Source organism: Hippocampus comes, unplaced genomic scaffold, assembly GCF_001891065.2.
Source record: "Hippocampus comes isolate QL1 unplaced genomic scaffold, H_comes_QL1_v1.1 scaffold73, whole genome shotgun sequence".
Lineage (NCBI taxonomy): Eukaryota > Metazoa > Chordata > Actinopteri > Syngnathiformes > Syngnathidae > Hippocampus > Hippocampus comes.
In genome coordinates, this window is record NW_017806238.1 from 699,421 (window position 1) to 720,099 (window position 20,679).

The 20,679-nt window shown below is 41.4% G+C and overlaps 1 protein-coding gene across 1 annotated transcript in view; it reads right to left on the reverse strand.

Moving 5' to 3' along the window:
- The window catches only part of nxph1 (neurexophilin 1), a 35,068-nt gene extending 14,715 nt beyond the window's left edge, over positions 1 to 20,353 (reverse strand). The window contains exon 1 of the mRNA XM_019857304.1: positions 19,857 to 20,353. Coding sequence (XP_019712863.1) covers positions 19,857 to 19,910 — 54 coding nt within the window. The 5' untranslated portion in view covers positions 19,911 to 20,353. The remainder of the gene's footprint in view (positions 1 to 19,856) is intronic.
- Positions 20,354 to 20,679: the final 326 nt, after the last annotated feature.

Genomic DNA, 20,679 nt, shown 5'->3' on the forward strand with positions numbered 1-20,679 from the left:
GATTGAATGAGTTTAATTAAATGTCTCACACTACTGTATACCTATAATAGAGATAAAACCAGTCAATGAAAAAAAAGCAGCAAATCTAACACTCAATTGTTTTACACTTTTTAACTGTATGACAATGTATCTCTTCAACTTCAAATAACTATGAAATACTGTAAATGTAGTATTATGTGGAAATGGATATGCCTTCATACATACAGAAACATACATACAAACATCCTTTAAAATTGTAATTGAAGTATTCCCACAGTGATGATCAGTGGGTGGCTTTTAGTTAGCTGTATCTTTCTTTTCTATTAAAATTTACACCAGCTGCTTCTCATTCACAGCATGCGGCCCAGCCACAGGCTTTGAACACATTGCTGTGTGTGGGAAGTCATTATTCATTCCAATGAAGTCAATCACGTGCTCACCTGCATCTCAGAGCAGCCTCTGGGAGGGCAGGATGAGTGGATATGAGGCCCCGGCACACAACATTAATGTGGATTCGGGATACGCTTGGTTGTAAATGAACAGCAGCTAGCTGGAGATTAGCCCTTATCTGGCTGACTGGAGCCCCTGAGTGGGGTGGGGGGCATGAGGAGGGATGTGGGATAAGGCTGAACACACACTGCTCATTTTTGAACATCATAAGTCAGGTAGGTTTAGGATCCTCTAGTCCGACTGCTAATGGGAAAATCAAAGGCTTGTGCTGTCTGTCTGAACCTCGAGGGCGAAAGCTGTTAAGTGATCGCCTCACTCCAGATTTTACACCATGTCTGTCTTTCTCTTTCCGCCTCATCAAAGCAGAGCAGCCGATAAATGGGAACTGTTATCCGTTACCTGAGGCCTAATTGGCCCTTTAATTTCATATCAGATCTCTGGTCACTTCAGCGCCTCCGAACCGGCTGAGTGCCCACACAATGCCATCTTGTCAAGATTTGATAGAAAACGGACCCTTTGAAGTCACCCGTCCTTTCAGGATGGTCCATGCTTAGCACACACTTTGTTGGAGATGAATTTACTGTACCCCTGTGACAGAATCTGAGTGGCAAAATGATGAGGAAAATAACAATTATTAAAATGTAACATATACTCAGCCCACAAACACTAGACATATAAATTACCATATTTTCCGCACTATAAGGCACACCTAAAAGCATTACATTTTCTCAAAAACCAACAGTGCGCCTTATAATCCGATGCGCCTTATTTGTATATGGATCAATACTCTTGTTTCTCGGATGTTATTTAAAGCCCCTTGTTACAGCTGCAGTGGTTGTGAAGGCTCTATACCAATAAAGCTGCATTGTATTGTATTGTATTCCCTTTAGCGTAGCTCCATCTAGTGGATGCATAAGGCAACTGCAGCCACTATTGTAGCTTCTATTCTATGCGCCTTATAATGCAGTGCATCCTATACGAGAAAACCATTTTTAAATAGCTATTCATTGAAGATGCACCGTATACTCTGGACTGCCTTATAGTGCGGAAAATACAGTACATAAAAACACAGATGAACATCACCATACACATTGCACAATCCGTGGGTGATATATTACCAGGAGTCATTCTCCCCAACCTCTCTCAATATAACATAACCACGGTCCTAAATGAATTGTTCGGCCCACCAGCCAATGTGTGAGTTACTCCCTAAAAGCCAACAGGCAATCAGAATTTCCACTCGCCATTTTTTAAAAACTCTAGCTCCCCTATTTTTAATCTATCGTCCTCATAATATCTCTGGTTGCACCCGAAACCAGTGTTTCCCAACCAGCCCAATCAGAATTTCCACTCGCCATTTTTTAATAACTCTAGCTCCCCTGTTTTTAATCTATCGTCCTCATAATATCTCAATTTTTTTTCTCGTTCTGGTTGCACCCGAAACCAGTGTTTCCCAACCAGCAGCTACATGGAAACATTTAATATGTGACAACCAAGACGATAAGAAAATGACATTGTCACCCAATATAATAACACAGTTAACTTATCTTAAATTGTAATTTACATATATTACACATAAAGTTGGCTACGTGGAATCATTTAATATGTGACAACCAAGAAGATAAGTAAATTCATTGTCACCCAACATAATGACACAGTGAACTTACCTTAAATTGTAATTTACATATATTACACATAAAGTTACTATAGACACCCACAAGTTCCCTGGACAGCACAAATTAATCATAGTCGAACATACGTTTGAGTTCAACAGATGTTCTTATTATTATTCTTTGTTGAATATAGTCACTGTACAGTATGTTCTGGCAGTGACATAAAAATTATATTGTTCTCGAGATGTTGATGACAAATATTGTGGGTTTTTTCTAATTTTGAAAAAAAGGTTCCCAACCCTCAAACTTTTGCTGAAACGCTGCACCATTTGATAGGATCCTCTTGCAGGATTTTTATGAACTTTAAATTGATGTTTAGCATTTCAAACAGCCGTAGAAGATTGAAAATCTTTACATTGAGAAATGTTATGAATATTGCTTGATATTGAACTTGCATGAAGGATTTAAAGAGAATCCACAGTTGCTGGGGAAATATTTTATAACGGACAGATTGAACTTTTTGTCATGACCTACAGAAGTTAAGTGAAAATATATTATCGGTGTGGGCTGGAAGGAAATGCAAATTGAGAACCAAGCCCAGTCAAGTCGTGTAGTTTTTATTCAAACATGTCTCGTCAAAAAGATGGCCGCAACCACAACGCCCTTTCTTCAAGGTCATTTGCAGCACTTGCTTCCAAGCTCTGCAATTTGTGAGGCCCTTTACTCAAAAAAATAAAATAAAATAAACGAGTGCTGCTATTTAAACAAAAGCTATACAGGTTGACTTTGCCCATGTCAAGACCTTGTCTTTTGTCAAGCTGAATGACGGCGCTTTTGTCGGAATAATGTCCACTTCCAAGTCTTCATTGTTCTCCCCTGTGTGCCTTTCAACTTGATGCTATGTCGCATTGTTCACGGAGGACAGCAGCCGACGGACATGGTCACGCAGAAGCCAGTGACCGGGTAAAGAGGAAGCGATGTTTCGACAGACTTGGATAACCTTTTCCCGCACCGCGTTGTTCGTGCAAGCAAGTGGAAATGTTACAGTGGCTTGGGTGTTGGTGCTGAATGCCACCTTGAGGGCTCCTGAAAGCACTTTCGGTTTTCCACGTGTGGGTTGTGAGAACTGCATCGGTTGGGCATCGATCCATTGGCAATTTCGACACCTCCGCAGAATAGTGAGATATTGAAAATCCATTAATCCATTTTCTGATGCGCTTATCTTCACAAGGGTCATAGGGCGTACTGGAGCCTATCCCAGCAGTCTTCGAGCAGTCGGCGGGGGACACCCTGAACCGGTCGCCTGCCAATCGCAGGGCATACAGAGACGAACAACCATCCGCGCTCACACTCACACCTAAGGACAATTTAGAGTGTTCCATGAACCTGCCATCCATATTATTGGAAAGTAGGAGATAACCGGAATACCCGCAGAAAACCCACACAGGCACGGAGAGAACATCCAAACTCCACACAGGAAGGCCTGACCCGGTTTTCGAACCCTGCATCTCTGCACTGTGAGACCAACGTGCTAACCAGTCCAGCACTGGGCCACCCGATATAAACAAGAAATCATAAACATGAAAAAAAAAAAAGTAATGTTATTAAAATTTATTACATCAACTTTGACCATCGCACAAAAGCGTCCAAAGAAGTTAAAAGGTTAGCTTATGTGATACGTGTAACATGCTTCTATTACCGCTTGAACTTCTCAAAATGTTACGGTAGTGATTCGACTGTCCCCTTTCAGTGCATGGAAACCACTTGGTGAAGTGAAGTGGCTTACTGCACCCTAAGTAGCTAATCTTTGAAATAATGACTGTAAGGTTTGACAGATCAGCCGGAGCCTTCCCCTGAGCTATATGTCGAACATGTGAAAGAAAAAAAAAACAGAGCAAATCCATCAAAGTGACAGAATAAATTAAGGGTGAGACACTTCACTACCTGTAAGGAAGTACTCCTTTCAGCAGTAATTGTTTTAATAAATGTACGAGCAGAATGAAAGATGAGGGGACAGACACTGGAATGGCACACACTTTTGGACTTTCTATCCGGGTTCAGGTATGTTAAAACACTTAGGGTAAGAATAGCTTGTAGTATATATACTGTATGTTATGTATACAGTGAAACTCCTCTACAACGAAACCTACATGGGCGAAAATACCCCCTAGTGTGAAAAAATCTTTATGCATTAACACCATTCCCACTTTCCTGCCCCCCATACAACGAAAAAAAAAAACCCTGTTGCGTTATACGAAATCATTTTCTCTGCTCTTGACTCAAGACAAGATTCACTAAAATGAAGTCTAATCCAACAGCGACCTCCACTGCTTTGTTCGGAAACGGCAACAGCAACCACCACACTGGTTAACACATGAGCAGTAGTCCAGGAAGTATTTGTTATTGTTAGTTTCAGACGCAGCACGAACGTTGCATTGCTAAAATGGCTCCAAAATGGACCTTTGGATGTCAAGCAGCCAAGACAAGAAGAGCTCTGATGCTGGAGGAGAGGGTAAAAGTGATCAAAATGAAAGACGGAGGAAGCAAAATAAGACATTATCCAAGAAATTGATGTAAGTGAAAGTGAATGCTGATCGTAAATTTCGCAATTTCTTTCCCTTTTTTTCTTTCTACACTGACTATATGAAGTGTCAAATAAGTGTATGCTCATTCTTATGCACTATTGGAATAAAAATGAAGAGTACACATACGTTTGTGTGTATGTGTTTACATCTGAGATCAAATTTGCTGCAGAGAAAACCGCCCTGTTGTGAAAAATGTCTTGCTGCAAACATGATTTCGTTGTAGAGGAGTTTCACTGAACACTGTATATGTTGCTGTCATTATGGATTGCTCCATCTATCATGACTGCTATCTTCTGATGCTTATCCACGGGTTGCTCTATCTATCATGACTGCTATCTTCTGATGCTTATCCACCTGTCATGGATCTGTTTGTGACCAACAGGTGGCACTGTAGGGCTCCGCCTGCAGCTGCACACCTGTTGGTCATTGTGTAATTAGTGCCACTTTAAAAGACTTGATGCCCGACCACTCTGTGTCGCGTCATTGTTGCTGTTTGTTTGTTGCTGTGTGCATGTGTCATGTTTTGTTTTCTGTCTTGGGTTTTTTTTTGTTGCTGTGTGCACGTGCCATGTTTTGTTTTCTGTCTTGGGTTTTTTTTTTGCTACTTTGATTTTGCTGTACTTTATTTGAGTAAGTTTTTGGAGTTTGTTTCTCCTACGTACTACGGTTTGTGTTTTTTGTAAAATACATTTTGGTCAATCCACCCTTCTCCTCCCTGCCTCCCTGCTTTTTGGGGTCCTCCCAACAACTACCACCTTGCAAAACATGACACCACCACCGCTATGTCAGGCTGATTGGCTATCACCAGTTTGTCAGTCTTGATTTGAAAGTCCCATAACATCTTGGCCTGGTTGTTCTCAACCACCTTTGGAGGGGCGGGTGTTTGCCATCTTGATTCTCAACTCTCAACTCAACTCAACTGTATTATAGAGCACTTTAAAATAGCCATCGCTGAAAACCAAGTGCTGTACATGGAGCAAATATCATGTATACAACAATAAAACAATAAATTAATTACGAGGACAGTAGAAAGCACAAAACAATAAAACTGAGATCAAGTCTGAGTCATGCCGAGTCAAATGTCAAAAGAATTCTGGGACCTATATGACACGATTCCTGCCACCTGGTTATGCCGCTCCATGTATGCCTTGCCGGCAAGATCTTACACCCTGCTGCAACATGCTGCACCATTTCTGGGGCTTCCTCGCAAAGCCTGTGCCGAGGGGTTCTATCCGATGTGGTAGACCGGCCTCTATTGTTGTTGTGCGCGGACCCTGTTCTTTTGCTGCCATGACGAGCGCCTCTGTGCTGTCTTACAGTACGGCCTTTTCCAGCCAACTGGTACTGGATGTATTCTTGATGTCAGCCACTTCTTCGATGTGTCGGAGGCACATGCCACGCAGAGGCTTGTCTTTCCGTGACAGTCCATCTGGCTCCTTCTCCTTACTGGGCTTTGGTTGCCTGATGCATTCATTAAGCAGGTCGTCCCTGGGGGGCCGGCAACTTGATGCATTCTTGGAGGCCTGTTGTTTTCTCCTGGTTGGAGCCCAAAAGGGGCGGCCCAGTGGGCGAGTGGTTAGCGCGTCGACCTCACAGGGCAGAGGTGCAGGGTTCGATTCCGGCTCTGGCCTTCCTGTGTGGAGTTTGAATAATGAGACGCTCTAAATCACAGGTGTCAAACTCAAGGCCCAGGGGCCAGATCTGGCCCGCCACATCATTTTATGTGGCCCGCGAAAGCAAATCAAACCTGGCAACTTCCATGATGCTTGCTAAAATATGTACCACAGTTTCAAATGATCAAATGTAATAAATAAGAGAGACATTGTAAGCATTTTCTTGTTGCCAAACACCTCATTAAAGTAACTTAAACAATAGTTGAATAAACTGTTATTCTTGACTTCTTTGTATGATATCAGTCAAAAAGGCCCTCCCAGGGAAATGGTAACTAAAATGTGTCCCGTGGCGAAAATGGGTTTGACACCCCCGCTCTAAATTGTCCTTAGGTGTGAGTTTGGGCGCGGATGGTTATTCGTCTCTGTGTGCCCCACCTACTGCCTAAAGACAGCTGAGATAGGCTCCAGGACGCCCTGCGGCCCGTGTGAGGATAAGCGGATCAGGAAATGGATGGATGGATGGATAGCGCTCATAAGGCTCACAAATCCAAGGCCCCCTTCTAAGGAGCTTTCTTGTCTTGATCTAAGTGCCTTGTACCTCTTCCAGTGGCCAGGCTACAAGGACAACATTTCATCGCTGTACATGCTTGTGAGGTGCATCAGGGAGTTGATGTCACGCTTCTTGGCATACAGCTTGATGTCATCCATGTAGAGGAGGTGGCTTGATCATTGTTCCACTTCTGAACTGGTACCCGAAGCCACTCTTGGTTATGATCTGGCTGAGTGGGTTCAAGCCTCTGCAGAACGGCAGCGGGGGCAGAGCATCTCCTTGGAATATGACACATTTGACGTTCACCTGCGCACGCTAGAGTTACATTGAGTTGTCGGCCTTCTTGTCATCAACCCAGGCAGTGTGCAGTTGGGTGGCTCCGTTTTTACAGTCTTGGGCGATTGCCCTCTCAAGCAGTCGTTGGTGTTTGGCACCCCTGATCTTATTACATATGCCTTTCTTTTCTTTTTTTTTTCTCGCTGCTATAAAATTATTTTCTGGCAGTTTTGCAAGTATAATTAATTACACCCATAGATGCTGATGCTGCAGATATTCAACTATCTAAAATAAATAAACAGTTGAAAACTCTGCTAACGTAACACAAGGGTTTAATCTTGAATTAGCCTTTTGACACGCTTCGCTAACACTGACAACACGGGAGTGAGGATTTGTGGAAATGGGGCTTTGTACACCTACTTTATGTTGATATTCCATTACCACATTAAAAAAATGTCGACGTCGTTTATTGAAATACATTTTTTTCTAATTATTAAGTGACATAAACCTTTTGAACATCAATTCAAGTTACGCTAACGTTCGCAAACGATGGCGCACTCAATCTCCTCATCGTTCCTTATCTCACTCTTCGCAGTTTTTAATGTAATTCTACAAACAATTGTCCTGACGAGCAAAACAGCATGAAACTACTAATTATTTGTTTTCTAATGTCTATTTAATGACACAATGAATACCCGAAAGCAGTGATTCTCAACCAGTGTGTCGGGGGCACATAAATCTGCCGTGAGAGATCATCACGTGTGCCGCGGGAAATTACCCGATGTCAATTATCCAATGTCAATTATTTTGTTTCAGAAATATTTGTATTTATTTTTGTTTTAATTGTGACTCTTACACTACTTTGTCATTAAAAAAAAACCGTGAGAGTCATCTGATCTCTGTTTATGCAATCTGGATTTAGGTTGAAACAAAATCATCATTCGCGGAATTTATTACCTGTGGTGTTATTGTCATTTTAACCCTTTGATAGACAGCGGTCACTACAGTGGACATCTTAGCATGTTAGCAGGTTACAGGGTGAATGAAAGGGTCAAAAGAATAATGAATAGAAAAGGACTTTAAATCGCCAGGTTAGAAGGAAGTTCAAATCGACATTTTTAATTATCATCGGAGTAAATTAATAAAGCAGAAAGTGGGAGGCAGATGAGAAAAACAGCGAGAAGGGCTAAGTGAAAAAGAGCAAGAAACGGGACGCCTTCTCTCACTGAAGGGCGACTCTCAGCCCGCCTGAGTGACAGCTGTCACACTCCAACATGCTTCCCGGAGCTATTTTTCAGGCCCTCCCCTGAGACGCGAAACTGTCCTTCGACCCCAAATTGAATTGTTATTCTGCAAATCGATACAGCTGCCATCTGCAGGGGCTGCTATAAGCCCTGTCATGTCCCCACAATGAGAAAGTGATAAGGACTCAGAGACGCCGAGTCAATCATCAATGTAGGCCTCATCTGGTTAAAAAGGGGACATTGACCTGAACTCTAATTTATTGATTGGAGAAAACTCTACCTTCCTTGCAAAGATATTGTATTTCTTATCAAGTGCTTCACATGCTTCATCCCTGGGGAGTTTCTTTCTCATAAAATGTAATTGTTTCGTTTTTTTTTTTTTTTTTTAATCCAAGCGAGGCAGTCGTGGGGAGTTCCAATTTATTGACACGTGGCAAATTGCATTTGATCAGATGTTAAGTTCCATAAAAAGACTTGCTTGTAACCCACATAAAGTCAATGGCCACAATATTAGGTACACATGGATGAACGAATGAGTTCCACAACAATAGCTGTGAGAAAAAAAAATGTTGCCACACAAAGATAATAGTCACTTGTGATTAGCACTTCGAGCGATAATTATTTCAAGTGTTTATTGCTGTCGTTTGCAATGCAATGAAACTGCACTGCAACGAATGTTTCATTCATTGCATCGACGATATGCTGAAACTATTTAAGAGCTTTGTCACAGCTAGCACCACTACTTCGTTTTCCCCGAAACAGGCCTGTACGTTCAAACGTTAGAACTCCTACCAGTACAAATCGAAAGTCATAAAATTAAAAAATAAATAAATTAAATTAAATCACTCACTGCCACGATAATATGTAAATCTGTCCGTTTATCATAAGTGCTCCATTAACCCGCCATACCCACACTTAGTTGAACCACTGTCACTGATCTCTATTCCACAGCACCGGACACTTTAAAGTGCTCAAGGACATCTGCACAATTGCAGACATGTTGTACGACAAATACTGCTACTGGTCACTTTAAAATAGTGCAATGATTATCTGCACCAACTGCACAACTGTTAGAGCACAGGTGTCAAACTCAAGGCCAGATCTGGCCCGACATATCATTTTGTGTGGCCCGCGAGAGCATATAAAGTATGCCAACTTTTCCATGATGCTTACTAAAGTCTGAACCAAAATTTAAAATGGTCATATGTAATATGTCATTACAGATATTGCAAGCATTACGTAAATTACATATTTATTACACCAATGTAAACAATGGCTGAACTAACCATTATTCTTGACTTCTGATTTCAAAAGTAATTATCCACCAATTTGTTGTGCACTGTATATGTAATGTGTGGGGGTGATCAAAGATTGATACAGTTTCACAAAATTCAGAAGTCATAAGTTATAATGGCCCGGTCAGGTAAACCGTACCTACAACGTGGCCCACTACAAATATGAGTTTGACACCCCTGTGTTATTTTATTCTACCACTGATCACTTTAGCTCTGCTTGATACTTTGCACATTGTGTCACAGCTGTCATTGGGTGGTACCAACTTACAACTGCACCCTTACATTACGGAATGTCTTTCCATACTTATTTGTCATGTCCTTTGTTTATCGTAGTTGCTTGTTTTTGATGATACTAATGTAGCCTGTACTACCGGAGACAAATTCCGTGTGTGTTTTACATACTTGGCCAATAAAGATGATTCTGATTCTGATTCTGATACACGTTTTTGGAAAGTGGGAGGAATCTGGAGGACCCGGAGAAAACCCACGCAGGCAGGGGGAGAACATGCAAACTCCACACTACTAATAAAATGATTTTTTTATTGGAATGCATTTATACCCGCATTTTATAGCACTTCTAAAGCATGACTGACACTTACATCTTACTTCTGCAATATTAAAAACATACTTTAACGCCCTTAAAATGTTACAAAGGAAAAAAAATAATTCATTGGCTGGTTATGTTGTTATTCTCGAACTGATATGTCAGCAGCTGTACAGTATGTGGGGCAGTCGTGTTTCTGGAGGTACAGCGGCTCGTCTAGGAACCTTAAGGGTTGGCAGCTCAAATCCCTTTCTGCCCTAGTCACGTGTTGTTGTGTCTTTGGGCAAGACGCATCACTCACACTGGTGTACGGCTGGGTGTGAACGTTTTGTGGTGGTCAGAAGGGCCGTAAGGCACACACTGGCAGCCACGCTTCCGTCAGCCTGCCCCAGGGCATCTGTGGCCATTTTCGTCTTCCTAATATTTTCAATGAAAAAAAAACGACCCCCCCCCCCCCCAAGCTGAGTCGATATATGCAAGTCATTTTTGGAGTCTGACTTTTTTTTTCTCAAATCAATTGCATGGATCTGAGAAATATTTGGGGGAAATAAGTAAGAGGGTTAAAGATGAGTACAAATTAACTGTTTAATTTTTCAGAAACTTTCAACTGGCTTTCAAGTCATGTTTCATTTGTTCATGGTGTGATGTAAGAAGCTTTTCTCTGCACAATGATCATCAGGAGCGATTAGGTGCTCAACGTCTGCTCGAGGATACTTCAACATCATCGCTTGAGGAGCTCAAAAGTTTAGTGAGGGGGTAGGGGAGAAAAGTGACTAAATTAACAAAGCTGGTCTTTTCTACACATCTCTTTTCTGACAACTGTAGGCCAGGGTGTTGTGTTCTTCGGTCTACAGATCAGTGTGTTGACCTGTGTGTTCAACAGCTTCTTCTAACCCGAACCCAGTAAGGACGATGGGAGATCTGTATGCTTAATAGATTAAGACTTATTTGAGGCATTTAGGATTTACCTCTTCTGGTTTGAGGCGATTGCAAATTGTGAAGTAGTTTCGGGACATGGCATCTTTTGTCTCTGCTGAAAATATACGACAGTCATTCAACGGTTAAAAAAAAAAGTCTTCCTATTTTTGCGTTTCAGTAGTTATTCAGCACTCCCGGAAATATTTAAGGCTAAGTCCTAAAATTTAGGTACCATATTTTCCGCACTATAAGGCGCTTCAGAGTATAAGGCGCAATGAATGGCCTATTTTAAAACTGTTTTCATATTTAGGGTGCACCGCGTTATAAGGCGCAAAAAATAGAAGTTACAATAGTGGCTATGGTTGCGCTATGCAGCCACTAGATGGAGCTTCGCTAAAGGGAATACAATACAATACAGCTTGATTTATATAGCGCTTTCACAACCGCTGCAGCTGCAACAAAGCGCTTTACAGAACATTTACAATACTACGTCCAAGAAATCAGAATATTGATCCATAAAGAAGGCGCATCGAGTTGTAAGGCGCACGTCGGCTTTTGAGAAAATTGAATGTTTTTCGGTGCACCTTATAGTGCGGAAAATACGGTATATCAATTGCATTTAAAAATGTCCATCTGTCTGAGTTACTTACAATTTAGCATAAAGACGCCAATAAACATTGCTGTCTCCTTGCCAGTGAAACGAAAATGAAACAATTAAGAATGAGCATAATGTAATAAAACTAATAATCCAAATGTGCTTTGAATAAAGAATGACATTTTTAGGGGAGTCAAAATTGTACGGTCCTTAATTTACGGTGTCATGAAATTAAACACAAGTACCGGTAAGTGAAACACATGGGATGAATAAAACACAACAACAGAACACAAACATTTATGATAAAACATGCAATGAGCTATAACCATTTTTTTTTTTGGTCAGCCAAGGCATTAAAGTACACACCGAAGTGAACGACACTCGTCTTAGTTTTGGGTTACCCTTTAACGCGCTCGTCAATCATTTATATTTTCTTTACAGTTTGCTTCAAGTCATCCATATATGTCCGTGCGGTGCGGTGACAAGCGTTGCATGGCCAGTCACTGTAACATAACAGTGAAGGAAGATCAAAAAAGGGGACCATGGCTGGGATTCCCACCGCTGGGTGCTCTGGCTGTCGAGCTGAGCGGTAGGCAGCATTCCGATGGAAGAAGCAACGCTGCCAAGGCAGTGGAGGGAAACATTTTCTCCTTCTGTCCCGATGCCCTCCGTATCCTCCCCTCGGGAGTGCAATATTTCAACCTGCTCTGTTTCACTGGTCAGCCGAGCCAGTCATCAGGTTAGAAAGCGAGGTGATCCATCACGGGGGCCATTGCAAATCCACTTCTTGGATTGCTGAACTCAGTCAGTGCCAGAACTCATGCTGCGTTTCGTGTGTCTTTCCGCCGCTCTTGACCAAATAATTTTGCTGTGCTCTTAATACTTTGATCTTCCTGGTCTCGCCTGACCCAAATGATCCTAATGGAGGTTATTAAATGAAGCAGCTATCATATGCAGTTACAAATATATACGGAGAGAGCATTAGTGTGACGCTTTTCAGCAATTCACACATTTGGAAGAAAAACGTTTTGATGCATAATAGCATAATCGTTAATATCTGTTTCCAGGCCCAGATTGGTAATCTGGACGTTCTGGCAATTTCCCGGTGGGCCAATCTGCTAAATACACACTGCTTGGGGCCGCCACTCCAACCCGCACATTAACATTCTCCGGCCCGCGGACTCACTTTAAAATCAGCAAATGCAGTGCATTGGCAACATTTCAATCTCCATTCACTCACTCTACATTCAGTACTTCACATCGCTTTTGTTACTCAGGATGTCACGAAGTCACAAGTGTTTAATACACCACCAGAAAGAACAGCACCATAAATATAATACCTCCTCCGAGTATGAAACAACACATTCAAAAGGCCTAACATTTTAAAAGCCTTCTGTGCCATCGCAACGTTAGCGTCAGTCCGCTAGGTAGTGTCGTGGAAGTGGAGTGAGTCGGTTCCAAATAAGAGCGCTAATGTAGTGGAAATTGGACATTTAACCGTGTTTCTTGTATCTTGGTGCACAAAGACATCGGTTGTCTTGGTTACCCCTGGACAAGACACTAACAGGAAATCAGACATTAGCGGCGTAAATGTTTGCTAGTGGAACAGCATTTGCTAAATCTGCCTTGTTCGGAATGAAGTGTTTTAGCCCATTTTTGTTTGTCCATTTCAGCTGTTTATGTGGTCGTACTTGCTCAAATAAAAGCTGATTGTGAGCTCGCAAGCACATTCAACGGTTATTTTTATTATCAATCAAATACAATGTGAATATCATTGGAGCGAATGGGAAGCTATTTTAAAGTCACCATCCCTCCAGCCTTCCATTTTCTAATCCGTTTCTCGTCAAGAGGGCCGCGGGGGTGTGCTGGAGCCTATCTCAGCTGTCTTTGGGCAGTACAGTGAAACTCCTCTACAACGAAACCTACATGGGTGAAAATACCCCCTAGTGTGAAAAAAATCTTCATGCATTAACACCATTCCCACTCTCCTGCCACCCATTCAACGAAAAAAAAACCCTGTTGCGTTCTACGAAATATTTTTCTCTGCTCTTGCCTCGCAACGAGATTCAGTACAACGAAGTCTCATCCAACAGTGAACTCTACTGCTTCGTTCGGAGACGGCAACAGCAACCACCATACTGGTTTACACATCTGCAGTAGTCCAGAAGTATTTGTTTTTGTTAGTTTCAGACGCAGCAAGAACGCTGCATTGCTAAAATGGCAACAAAACGGAACTAATGGATGTCAAGCAGCTAAGACAAGAAGAGCTCTGACGCTGGAAGAAAGGGTAAAAGTAATCAAAATGAAAGACGGAGGAAGCAAAATAAAAGACATTATCCAAGAAATTGATGTCAGTGAAAGTGAATGCTGATCGTAAATTTTGCAATTTCTTTCCGTTTTTCTTTCTCCATGGACTATATGAAGTGTCAAATAAATGTATGCTCATACTTATGCACTATAGGAATAAAAATAAAGAGTACACACATACGTTTTGTGTGTGTGTGTGTGTGTGTGTGTGTGTGTGTGTGTGTGTGTGTGTGTGTGTTTACATCTGAGATCAAATTTGCGACAGTGAAAAACTCCCTGTTGTGAAAATTTCTTGCTGCAAACATGATTTAGTTGTCGAGGAGTTTCACTGTCGTGATAAGGCTCAAAATGTTTTCATTTCAAAAGTTGGGAACTGAGGTTGAAACTGAGTCCCACTCTGGCACTGTCTGTTTCTCATGCAGGGATGTTGGCTGTCGAGACCAATGCTAAACGGCCATCAATAAAAAAATAGCTCATTTATTTTTATTTGAATACAAACATCAATGTAAGTGTTGGGGAAAAAAAAAACGCGCTGCGTCACTTCAGCTTTCGAAGAAGTGAGAAGAAGGCAGACTCCGGAGTCACTTGAATACCTGGGCATGCAAAGAAGGTGCGATAAGGTTATCTCATGGTTTTCCGCCTTCAGAGACTGCTTCAAAGTGGCGTTATCAAGGTGCCATACGCTTTAGCCATAAAAGGATTGCAGTGAGGGGAAATCGGCAAGCGAGCTTTCTGGAGCCTCTCTACCTGGGTCATAGCTTGACTGAGATTTTTTTTTTTTTTTTTTTAACACGGCCCTTCAACGGTGAGCTCCATCTCTGACCTTTGAACTGTGAACACGATTGAAAATCTGGAACAGCTAACGGATGAGAGAATAGAGGCTAGCGTCATTAATCATAGACGCTGGCTGCTACCAGACAGTTGTGTTGACTTCTATTTACAAGGAGATTCAACCCTCAGAGATCCAAATCTCAGCCAGATTTTTCTCATTTGCCCCCCATCTGGACGTGAAATATTGTCCTCGCAACGATGCATGCGGGGAAAAAAACACAACAACAACAAAGACGGGAGCTTAGAGTGCTGATTTCTTTCTCCACAGTAGGTAGACTACTATTATCATTGACTTAATAGCCAGCCAACCAAGGTCAAATGTTGTTTCTGGCTGGTTTGCGGGTGGGTGTGAATGCCTCTGGGGAGGCAGCCCTCAGATCAGATGGACTCGGACTCAGAGACCAGATCGCACAGGTTACGGGTTCACGTGGTGTAAAGCACTTAACAAGCCGGAGTCACCTTGATGCATCAATTCCAAATGCTTCCCCGTAGATTTTTGCATCGATAAAGAGAAGCACTTGGGCTGAAAGTTTAACCCATTTATGCTCCAATAATGATAACCTGTAACGTGATAACCTGAGAAGCTGTCCACTGTAGTAACCGCTGTCCCTGAAAAGGGTTAACATGCAAACTTAAACTAAAAAAAAAAAAAAAAAAAAAAAACAGAAAAAAAAAAAAAAAAGACAATTACATTTGGTGGCACAGCAGTTGCGTTAGCTAAAGGGAGTACCAGCAGGCATTTGTCAGATCATGTGATTTGCAAAACTGGAACACCCTCGCTGATTATTTTGTCATGAGGATACATGCGTTATTACTTTCATCAAGGTTTTTTTTTTTTTTGGTTTTGTTTTTCATTACCGCTTAATGTTATTTTGTTGGGTTGTATTTATTTCATTTCTCGGTGAATAATACTGTAGGCTGCATACATTAAGAATGTGTATTGTTCAGATTTTGTGGATGGTAAATTTATAGATGTGTGGACCGATACGATCGAAATAGCAAAATAATTTTGCGAGGTAAATTAAGATTGTAGATTTTCCTGAGTTGCACTCAAGTGCCCTGTGACTTGTTTTGCTTCGAAAGGTCGCATTGTTTTCTGTGTGTGTGTGTGTCTAAAGCCGACTTACTGTAATATTCACCTCTCGCACGTTGTTACTTGTTATCAAAGTTAAGATGATCTTCTTTATACGCTTGCGTGTCATGTAATTGTTTGTCAGCTTAAGCCGGAAGCGCAAATTAAATTGGATTTATACCTTTATCACGCATCGTTAAAATTCCATGTTTTATTGTCTTCATATTGTCAAGTCCATTATATCAGATGGGGGGGGGGGGGTTTGGCATTACGATCCAGCTGGCTCACTTGAGCAGTCAGCCTTGAATAAGGGCTATACAAGGATACACTCCCCAAAAAAATGATATTGGCTGCCTGTTTTCATTTCTTTAAATATGACATGGAATTGGTAATCAGTAATTCAAATCAATCTGACAGTGCTGGAAAAACTTGACAAATGTACTGTTTGCCGTGACAATGTTTCTTGCAGCACCGTGGATGACCGATGAAAAACGTCTGCCTCACAGGTCTGAGGTTGTGGGTGCAAATCCGGCCTTGTTGTGTGGATCTCGAATTTCCGCCTGTGCTCGTTTTGGATTTGCTCTGAGTATACTCTCTCGGTATAAATTTTACCTGGGTTTGGTTTAAGAAACCTAACCTGAATCAATAAACTGGACTACCCTGAAGAAACTCGGTTCATCAAACCCAAGTCAATTAAATTGGATCGAATCCTCATAATTCAGTTAAATGAACCAAATGATCAATGAGGTTGACCAAACCCCAACACATTCAGACAAACCAATGCAATTGCTTCAAGGAAACCATTTCATGATGTGGAAATTCTTTTCATATTTTTTTTTCAAGTTCATAGAAAGAGCTTTTTTTTTTTTTTTTTGGGGTGTACAGTGACACACTCATGCTGCAGCGAATTAGCACCTTGATGCGGGCGGAAAATTGTGTGTGTGTGTGTATATATATCAGTGGTTCTTAACCTGGGTTCGATCAAACCCTCAGGGTTCGGTGAATCAGTCTCAGAGGTTCGATGGAACTTCTGCCATGGAGGGTAAGACACACCTGACTCAACATGTCAATTAGTAATGACACGCCCGCTTGGCCATCGCTGGCTGCAGATGATCACATGACATCGCTTGTCCAATCAGTGCTGCGGGAAATTTAGTTCACAATTGAACTGGTTGGGTTCGGTACCTCTAACAAGGTTAATGTATACATATACACACACACGCACTCACACACACACACACTATATATATAGCCTCTAACTTGACATTTACACAATCAACTTATCTGGACACCTGAGTGTGAATGAATGAATCAATGAATGAGAATGAATATTATTAAGTGGCATGTTATTTACTTATTTATATGTAACCCAGTAAAAGAGTTAATGAATAGCATAAATAAAGCACAATACTCTTTGTGTCGTTTGATCTGAAATGGAGTGGAACGATGTGGTGGGAGGGGGGACCTGTCATCTGAACGTTGCTTTAGAAGTATTGTATGTGTGAGCCCCCCGCCGGCATATGTTGTGCTGGCTGCTTGGTTCCGCAGGCCACATTTGCACAGTTTGATCATAACAATTGAATGTAAGTTTCTGTCACTGCCCCCCACCCCCACCACACCCCCGGGCCCAATGACAGTGGCGCAGTGGCAAATAAAGACCCCCTCCCGGTGCTTGAGTTTATTCTTTTCCTCATCTGGATGACAGATGGTCAGTGATGAAGACGCTCTGTTTAAATCTTGACTTTCTACGTGACAATCATGAGATAATGCAAAAATATTGTCCTGCCTAAAATTCGATTCACGATTAGGTTGTGATAAGAGGCTACGGTATATTTGAAAGGTTGAAAGAAAAAAAAAAGACGTCAAAAATAAAAATAGTGGCTTCATAATAAATACATTAACCTTTTCATGCACAAATAATAATATCCTACATTAGGATTCTTTATTAGTCTTTAGGTATGAAAAAATAATGGCAATGGATGACAACACACATAAGAGTCCATTGTAGTGGTTGATGCACAACTGTGACATTAAGATGAATTAAAATAAGAGAAAACAACATGAGAATAGCTGTCCACTCCAGTAATCACTGTCCCTGAAAGGGTTCCAATGATTTCACTTTTTAATGGCATCGCTTTCCTCAACTATACCAGAAAAGGGTTTGACACTGAAATTTCACTTGCAGATGCACTTCATATTGGAAATTATACCAAGGAATAAAATATAGCAATGATCAAGTCTGAAATCGGAACTGCTCTTCGTTGGTGTGGTAATTAGTAAATAAATAGTCACGTGGGCCAAATCCTGGCAACACCATGAAAGGATTTTGATGTCCAGGAATAATGAGCCTTCTTTATTTAATAGTGAGCCCATAAGTGAAGCACTCTGATTGCCAGACTGCTCTGGCTGTACCTGGGTTTTGAGCTGCTATCGGGGTCAAGGTGCGTATCTCCGACAAGCGGCTTAAGGAGAGACAAGTGTCTTTAACATGAATTAAAACCATCAAAGTTCAGGATTAATCCTCGCTGCGAAAAAGGCAGGCTGTTCCCGTGCAGCACAATAGGCTCCTTTTACTCTACACCGGGTTCCTTCTGTGCATGTGTGTGTGTGTGTGTGTGTGTGTGTGTGTGTGTGTGTTTGAAAGTGCTCTATAAATACAGTTGAGTTGAGAGAGAGAGTTTGTGCGCTTATAAACACGAGTGTACAGTTATATTTAACTACACTTATTTCAGGGTTGTTAAGTATGGGTTTTTTTTGTTTTTTTTTGGGGGGGGGGGATATTTTTGTTCCTTTTAGTCTTATTTGAAATGCCTGGAAATAACGTGCAGTGAACCTCAGAAACAAATCTAAACTAGTTTTTCTAAAATGATTTTGCGGGTGTGTGAAAAGGCAATACGCTTTCGAACACTGTAGAGCAAAAACCCCCTTTAGGACATTATATTTAATTATATTAATTAATTAATAAACGTGTCATATAATGGCAAAATTTTATCGATTTTTTTAAGGCTGTTTAAAAATGGGGGTATAGAAAAAAAAATAACAGTCATGTATAAATCCGTACTACATGTTTTATGCATGCACGAAACACAGGTTATTATTGAATTTGTTTAAATCTAAATACTAATCAGAAGAATACAGAAAACCGATTTCTTAATTCGTGAATCCTCAGACACAACCACACAATTCACACACACACACACACACACACAAAAAAACAACCACAATTACATTTGGGGATTTTAAAATTGTATTGCCAGTGAATTAAAGCCTGTCGTGACTTTCCTCGATAATTCTACAAGTTCCTACCAGGCGATTTAAACTCCACCAAATAGGTTTACAATGACGGACTGGGCTTTCTGTCATACTTTCTGAAAAAATAAAATGAAATAAAATATCAACCTTAAAGGACGAACAACGGGATTTTAATCTAATCTGCTCTGGCGTTTCCTCTGTCTGTTGATGCAGAGGGGAACCGATATCGACATTTGGTTTGTTGTGGCGCCCCCGTGAGACGGTCTGACATCGCTTCTGTCCTGAGGTTATTACTGTGAGTGTATTCTCCCCACACACAAAAAAAAGTTTGGGTGCTTGAAAAATAGGACATTTTATTACACTTCCGCTTTGCATTGAATGCAAATGGACGCTTCCGCTTGACGCATATCCTTACACACTTTCGAAAACTATCCAAAATAGTATCAAATTAATATATATAAAAATAAGAACGATTAAAAAAGGGTGCGAATAAGCATCTATTCATGCAGGTAAGATAAAAAGGTAAACGTTAATTTTTTTTGGAGACACCGCCGGACTTTAACGAATGAGACAGACGACTTCAACTCAGACAAATCTCCCTACCTCACACTGACGTGACATGAAAGTAGCAAATGTTATCTTGAATGATACTTCCACAAAAAAACAAAAACAAAAAAAAAACGTGGAGTGGAAAAGTTTTGTCCAGACAGAGTGTGCAAGTGTTCAACTCACCAGGTAAAGTACAGGCGTGAGGAGGAACACGGCGCACCGACACGTCCCCTGCATCCTCCAAGCTGCTCAAAGTTCCACAAATTTCCTTCGGATGCTCTTTGCAACTCTTCGGACCATAAATCCACCCGGCGTCTACCTCACTGCACGGTCAAGTTCTTAAGTAATCGGGGTAAAAAGAACACGGCGAAACCCATAACCGCGGGCTGTGGCTTGAAAAGGGATGGAAGGAGGCGAGGACGGATGCAACAAAAAAAAAGAAAGAAAAAGAAAAAAAAAGAGCGGCTGGCGGTGTGTTTTAAAGATTAAGGGGTCGAGCTTCAAACAGTTACTTGAGAGTTAATCCAGGTGTGAAAAAGAGTGCGGTGGTCATGGTCGGGTGCAGGGTCAGCTTCTGATTGTCCGGCTGCTGGTGATGTTGAAAGCTCCGCTGTGGAGGCGACACAAGGGAGCTTTGCGCTTTATATCGCGCGCCTCCGACACAAGCGGAGAGGTTCTCACTCAAGGGGGTGGGGGTCGAGTAGCGATATGAGGGAGGGGGGGGGCAGGCAAAGACATTTCAAATGCAAATAGACGAGTCAAAGCAAGAAGACGTCGAAAATGTGTTCGCTTTTTGCTAAATCAAGCACATAATAATCGTGGTTTCTTTCGACATATTATTTGAACTTCTTACTAAGAATTCACTTTCATAGAAAAAAAATGGCGAGTAAACCAAGAGAGAAGCCCGCGCGATATCGCCATTGTTTTGAAGATTTTGAAAATCATTGTGTTTTTGAGGTAATGCGACATTTTTGAGCGCTTTACGGCAGCTGGGATCGAGTCCTTC